This window comes from Pteropus medius, unplaced genomic scaffold (assembly GCF_902729225.1).
Source record: "Pteropus medius unplaced genomic scaffold, Ma_sr-lr_union100, whole genome shotgun sequence".
Classification (NCBI taxonomy): domain Eukaryota; kingdom Metazoa; phylum Chordata; class Mammalia; order Chiroptera; family Pteropodidae; genus Pteropus; species Pteropus medius.
The window spans coordinates 4,255,943-4,263,225 of NW_024355205.1; the positions used below are offsets into that span (position 1 = coordinate 4,255,943).

At 36.6% G+C, this 7,283-nt stretch overlaps 1 protein-coding gene and 1 pseudogene across 1 annotated transcript in view; both read right to left on the reverse strand.

Annotated features, from left to right (window-relative positions):
• Positions 1-4,964, reverse strand: part of GCNT2 (glucosaminyl (N-acetyl) transferase 2 (I blood group)) — an 85,485-nt gene extending 80,521 nt beyond the window's left edge. The window contains exon 1 of the mRNA XM_039858109.1: positions 3,618-4,964. Within this exon, the coding sequence (XP_039714043.1) occupies positions 3,618-4,632 (1,015 nt within the window). The 5' untranslated portion in view covers positions 4,633-4,964. The remainder of the gene's footprint in view (positions 1-3,617) is intronic.
• Positions 3,366-3,483, reverse strand: LOC120598953 (uncharacterized; annotated as a pseudogene).
• Positions 4,965-7,283: the final 2,319 nt, after the last annotated feature.

Sequence of the window (7,283 nt, forward strand, 5' to 3'; positions counted from 1 at the left end):
CTATTTATTTTTGTTTCTTTTAATGTCGCTACCAGAAAATCCAAAATTACATATGTGGCTCACACGATATTTCTATTGGATGGTATTGTTCTAGCTCCCCATGAGGTCATTTTATTTTTGAGGGTTATTATTATTATTTTTTTTTTTGGCCTGTTACTTCTTTGATTATCCTAATAAGCCCCCATTCATGCAGTCAACTATATCAATCTTAAGATGGCCAAAACAAACAACTAACCAACTAATACATCAACCAAAAGGGCCCTCAAAACAGAATGGCCAAGCTTTCTGCATAGCAGAAGTAACAGTTAAACAAGACAGCCTCCTACAGTTCCAGTTTCCTCACCTTCTCATGGCCAAGTCTTACACTCAGTGCACCCCAAATCCCACAAGAGGTGGCAGCACCAATGGGGAACCACAGCCTCTGACAAGGATCCTTTGTACATGTAACACAGAGACTACTTCAAGGGCTCACTCTTCTAAGTTTTTGAAACACATAAAGCAGTACATTTGTTTTTCATTGCTTTGCAAACCTATAACTGCTAAGCAAAGACAGGTATAAAAAACAAGTTTCAATAGATAAAGCATGTTGAAGAGCCGGAGTGTTAATCTTAAATTTCTGTTCAATAAGATTTAGAATCATGGACTAGATTTAGAATCATGGACTCTCAGAGAAGAGACTCATAGCGCATTTAATCCAACACTTGATAACTGAAGTTCCTTCATAGCCTTTCTCCAGCCTCCGCTACCACATATTCCTCAGGCTTGTTCACTAGTGAGGGAGCTGTGCATTCCAATCCCAGATCAATGGGTTCTTATACCTCCCACCACCAACCTTAGATTCTTCTTCCAAAACCACAGAATTGGTGCAATTTCTCTCTCACGAGCAAATCTTTATGTGAAGGCAGTAATACCTCTTTAAGTCTTTTTCAGATTAAATATCCGTTTTGTTTGTCTTAGTCCTTTTTTAAAAAATGGGGTTTGGCCTTTTATCCTCCTTGTCTGCTCTCTTTGGAACCTACTTTGTCAATGTCTCCCTTTAAAATCTGGTGCCCAGATCGGAGCAGTGTACATCACACTTGGTCCAAGCAACACGTAAGAGAGAAGTGGGGCTTTTACCTGCCTTATTCTGCACACTACAATTTCATATGAACAACTGTATGATCATGCCTCCCCCACTTCGCTTTCCTGAGCCCTGATTTCTTTCATTCCTATAACATTACCCCTTCCAGTTCTGGGAAACCCATGGATTCAAAAGGAAATGAAAACACTAACTTGAAAAGATATATTCACCCCATATTCATTACAACATTATTTACAGTAGCCAAGATATGTCCATTGATGGATGAATAAGCCCTGGGATGTAATGTGCAGTGCGGGGACTATAGTTAACTATGCTATATCGTATATTGGAATGTTGCTAAAAGACTAGTTCTAAAAGGTTCTCATCTCAAGAAGAAAAAATTATAATTGTAACCATGTGTGGTGATGGATGTTACCTAGACTGATTGTGGTGATCATTTTGCAATATATACAAATATTTAATCATTATGTTGTGCACCTGAAGCTAATATAATGTTATATGTGAATTACATCTCAATTAAGAAGAAAGCAAAGAGAAAGAAAAAAGGAAAGGAAAGAAAGAAAAATAGAAAGAAACCAATGAAAATATATAGAGATGAAAAGAAAACAGAGTTGAAGAAATAATGTGAATGAATGAATGAATGAATAATGAATGGAATGAATAGAATGAATGAAAGAGAAAGAAAGAAAGAAAGAATGAATGAATGAATGAATGAATGAAAGAAAGAGTTATTGTTATGAAAGAATAGCTGAATGGGAATGGTGTGAATAGAATGAATGGAAAGAAAAGAAAAGATGAAAAGCGAATGAATGAATGAAGGAATGAATGAAAGAAAAGAATCAAATATTGAAAAGAAAGAATATTGTTATGTTATGAGCCATCGAAAATGAATGAAAATGAAATGAAGGAAACATTGTTAGTTATGAGCCGAATGGAATGAATGAATGAATGAATGAACCGAATGAATGAAAGAAATATTAATATTTGTCATCATTGAAAGAAAGAAAGAAAGAAAGAAAGAAAGAAAGAAAGAAAGAGAAAGAAAAGAAAGAGGAAATAAGAAGAAGAAGGAAGGAAGAAGGAAGGAAGGGAAGGAAGGAAGGAAGGGAAGGGAAGGAAGGAAGGAAGGAAGGAAAGAAAGAAAGAAGGAGAGATGGAAAGAAAGAAAGGGGTTGTTTTCAAGTGGTGGTGGTGGGGAGGATGCATTCTAAGTTTATGAAGTTTTCTATACCAATATCTAAAACAGCTACAATGAATGCTTAACAGCCCTGGGCTGTTCCTGAGGATCACCTGGAGATAGAACAAATACAGAAGGCTAATCTACGCAGAAAGTCAGGCCTCCTGGACTTATGTATTTTTAAATGCTCCAGGTGATTGGAGTATACATTCAGGGTTGAATCATTAATCTCAAGAAATCATGAACCAGATCCTCATATTAATTCTAGTTACTTTTCCCTTGAACTGTGACTCTGAATTTTTATTTTGAATTGACCTAGCAGAACTAAATTGGTTCACTGTAAACAACTGGAGATCATTCAAATCATTTGGAACTTGGACCAAAGGGAAAGTGGAGTTAATTGAGTAACAACTGAAACCTAATTGAAAATCGAGTTAAAAAAGAACATTAGGCTTAGGAGACCTGGTTTATAATTGGCATGTTCACTTACTAGCTGGGTAATTTGAGCACCTCATAAAACCACACTGAAGTGTCTTTGTCTATAAAACGAAAGGACTGGTTTAGAAATCTTTAAGATGCTCTAAATTCCAGTTTGATTTCAGGAAAGAACTTGCAAATGAAAAATTTTAAATTATACCTTTCTCCTAGTTTGAAAGAATGTGAATTTAGTCATAGGAGCTTCAACTGGGGCAAACAATAAAGTGCTCAAATTGCCATTCAAATTTAATTTATAATGTTTATTCCTGATTGTAAATGTCATCACACTTAAAGGAGAATTGGGTTTAATCTCATTTGCATAGCCTGCCCTGTCTCAAGGCTGCGGCAGTATTGGAAGTGGGTCTATAGGCCCAGAAAGGCAGCATGGTATATCAATAAGATCAAACTGGACAATCAAGCTCTACCTCTGCCCTGCTAATCACTATGCCTTGTTTCCTTATCTGTAAAGTGGAGATGGGTTATATTATCTGCTCTGTGAGCAGAACTACTATAAAATTTTTTTATTTATTTTTTTAGGCAAGGCAACCCTTGGTTGACCTTACAGATTGCAAGGACCTTGTCAGTTTATAATCCTTTATTTTTATTTATCTATTATTATTATTTTTTTTATGCCTACAGCACCGATCTTCCTAGGTGGTCTCCCATCCAAGTACTAACCAGGCCTGACCCTGCTTAGCTTCTGAGATCAGATGGGATCGGGCTTGTTCAGGGTGGCATGGCCGTAGACTAAAAATTTTTTTAAATTAACATTTGAAACTGTAAAGATCTTTGAAATGTTAATTTTATTGTATGTTAAGCAGTTTATTCAATATTGACCGCGCAATGGTTATTCGTAAAAAAAAAGTTAAGAGACATACTTACTAGGAATTCTACTGAGTGTTACCCAGAAATGTTCATCAGGACTGTAGGTGTCCTTGGACCAGGACAGTAAGTCAAGCGCACGCTGGTCTTGGAGGACAAAGTTAGCAAATTCCCTTGTGAGGGCCACATAAGCAGTGCCAAAGTAAATGGTCATATTGTGAGGAGGTGAAGTTTTCAGTTTTGTTGTTTTAAGCATGTAGGAATTTTTTGTGTGTACTATTTCTTGGTGAACGTATTTAGTCCGTCCAATAGCGTGAGCTGGGGGCAGCACCCCTGGGGTAATGTTTTTCCCTTTAAATCCTTTCAGATAATGAATTATTTCCTTGTTGGTCTTCAGGGGGAAATCCTGCCCACAGGTGTTGATAACATACTTCCATGGGATCTCCGAGGCTACCAGGTCTTTCAGGCAGTTCAGGTCAGCCTGGAGCCTGGAAATCCCACCATACACAACTGGCTCCATCCTGGAAGCCAAAAAAGCATTTGGGAAGCAGTTCAATAACTGCTTCACTGAACCTTTAAATGTATCTGTTGCCTTTTCATCCACATGAATGCAGTAGATGTTTTGGGGCATGTAAATTGCCCTGAAGAGTCTCTCAAAAGTGCCAAAGTCTTTGTGGATAGTCATTGTGTAAGCCAAAGGGAACCCTGCCTCTTCTTCAGAGAGTGTTTCTGTTACATAATGACTTTGAACTATGTATTTATAACAGGTAGATTCACTGAGGGTAGTTTTCAATGCATTCTCTGTTGAGTAAAAAGTCTTTCCCTTAAAAATCTGATGACAGGCTTCTGCTAACAGCGAAGCATTGAAAAGAGATGCCCTATGAAAACGTTTCTTCTCCCATAACTTCTTATTATAAACAAATACAAAAATCAGAGCAGTGATAAGAGATACACTAAAAAGACAGTGCTTCCAAGAAGCCATTATTCGAAACCAGGAAATAAGTAAAATGTCTCTTGAGATCTGATCAGAGAGGAGATATATTGAACTTACATTTTCTTCAGAATCCATAATCATCCTTTTGGTACATGCTGTTCTGGATGGCTATTTTATGCCCTTCCAGTTGATTGTTCTTGTCCTTTTTTCTTTCTTCATTCCCTCTTCATTCACTGCTGTGATGCATTTCCACTTTTCTTTGACACATTTTTGATGTAATTCCTATGGATTTGCTTTACTCAGTCTCCCGTTAATCTGCAACCTGTTACTAAGTAAAAACAAGTTGGCTTAGGGAAGTTGTGATTCCAATGTGTCCACCTATCTCGACAGTAAAATCATTATGGGCTACAGTGACCATTCTGCAAGTCATTGCTCTAAGACTTCAAACCCAGCCTTCTTCTGGCCAAAGGTTGGCAATAGTGTTAGCTCCCCAACTTCCTGTTAATCATTGCGCTCAACTGACTGAGTTTGTTTGCTCAAACAGCACTGCCAAGTTAAAGGCGTCAGTTTTAAGCATGTGAACACCGCCTGGAGAGACATTCTGTCAATAAATATTTAGTGCTAAAAATAAATCGCTTAACTCTGTCTTTTTCCACATACACACTCCTCTCCATATTGGCTGGATATGCTAGAAAGCAAGGCATATGACTGGCTATTGAGCCAGTTTTTTTCCAGAGCTTAATTTTCTTGCTGCTAGGTAAGGTCCTTTACAACACACATTAGCATGCTTACCTTATCACCTAACTTACTCCACAAAGTGGCTGGAGCACTCTGATGAATAAAGACTACTTTTTTAAAAAGCCAAAAGCTATTAACAGTTTGTGGTTACCCCAAAATTGTGTAAGGTTAATGTTGAAGTTAGTGAATGTCAAGTTTATTTCATCCTAGCCCAAGTAGGGTAAAGGGGAAGTAGCTCGATGCCTGGAGAGGTAGGAGAGAGGACCCATTTCAGTTTGAGACTGTCCAGAATTTAAGGAGAAAAAGGTCTTAGATTCAGATTTATAAACCCTTTCAAAGGAGTTTCCTTTTACCACCTTTATACGTCAGTCAGGAGAAAAAAAATGCGATCACATATATAGTTTATAGTCATGCTCAATAATAAATGAGACGAGTAAACAAGAGTTTCTCCCCCAACACTTGCAAGTCAAGAAAATGACATATTACCACCTCTCGTTTGAAATCTTACTCCTCTTTTCTTCCTCTGTGAACCCTGCTAATGAGATTATACATCTAGAAGAGCACTAATCAGTTTTGTTTTTTTTGGTAGCTATAAAGGGGTGCGAAAGCGCACTTATGTTCCTAAAGAAGGGGCACATTAGTGCTGAGCTCATGCATTCCTCATCCGTTTCTTGCTCCTGCCATCGACTGTACATATTAGACAATCAAATATTTATTGATCGAATGCTCAAGTTTTCATTTCCATTTCCCTCATCACATTAGTGTGAGGTTCCAAGTATTAATGATTTGTAATCTATATTCATATCTGTGGATACTAGTACATTCAACTATTTTTTCCAAATATGTCTTAATTATTAAGGCAACATAATATTACAGAGAGCTTGTAAATACAATGTTTTCATGCCCTGTACTCTCATTTAGCTCTTGCTCAGACACATACACATTTTGATTTTACCCAAAACACAGGAGACATGCAAATTTGCATCCCAAGTTTTGCACTTCATATCATAGTATAACATATTTCATAGTGTTTTCCAGTCTTCTTTGGGCATTGTCTTCACAATTGTACTTTAGAACATAAGACTGAAGTTATTATAGGTTGTTTTCTTTCTCGCCCCAGCCGAAAGCTAATGCATTTACAAGTTGCTTGCCAGCTTTGTTTTGTAAACATCAGGAGCACAGGAAATGATAAGAAAAAACCCAGGGATCTCCTCCAAAACTTGGTGGGTTAGTCTTCACTTGTTTTAGAAAATAGAATCTACATCATGATTCAAGTACATACAGTCTTACCTATCTGACCCAAAATGAATTTCAGTCAACTCAAATCTTATTTATATGACTATCTTTCGTGTATCTATCTAGAATTTTAGTAAACAAATCATTTCTTCAATATCGTAGTCATATAAGAGCAATCTTGTCAGAAATTATGCTTATCAAAACACTAATTTGAAAATATATATTCATCCCTATGTTATTGCAGCTTTATTTACAATAGCCAAGATATGGAAGCAACCTAAGTGTCCATCATAGAAAAGTATCCATTGGAAAAAGAAGATGTGGTATATATATACTATGGAATATTACTCAGTCATAAAAAAAGGATGAAATCTTACCAACTGCAACGTGAATGGACCTAGAGGGTATTATGCTAAGTGAAATAAGTCAGACAAAGAGAAATACAATATGATTTCATTTATAAATGTAATCTAAAAAACAAACAAAACAGAAACAAATAGTTACAGAGAACAAACTGATGGTTGCCAAATGGGAGAGTGGTTGAGGAATTGGATGAAAAGGTGAAGGGAGTAAGAAGTACAAATTGGTAGTTATAAAATAGTCATGGGGATATAAAGTACAGCATAGAAAACATAGTCAATAATATGGTAATAACTCTGTGGTGTCAGATGGGTACTAGACTTATGGGGGAATCACTTTGTAAGTTATATAACTGTCTAACCACTATACTGTTCACCTGAAACTGCCAACTATAATTACATTCTCTTTTTAATTTTAAAAAATGTTGACTAAAATGTCTCTAATTTTTATTTTACTTT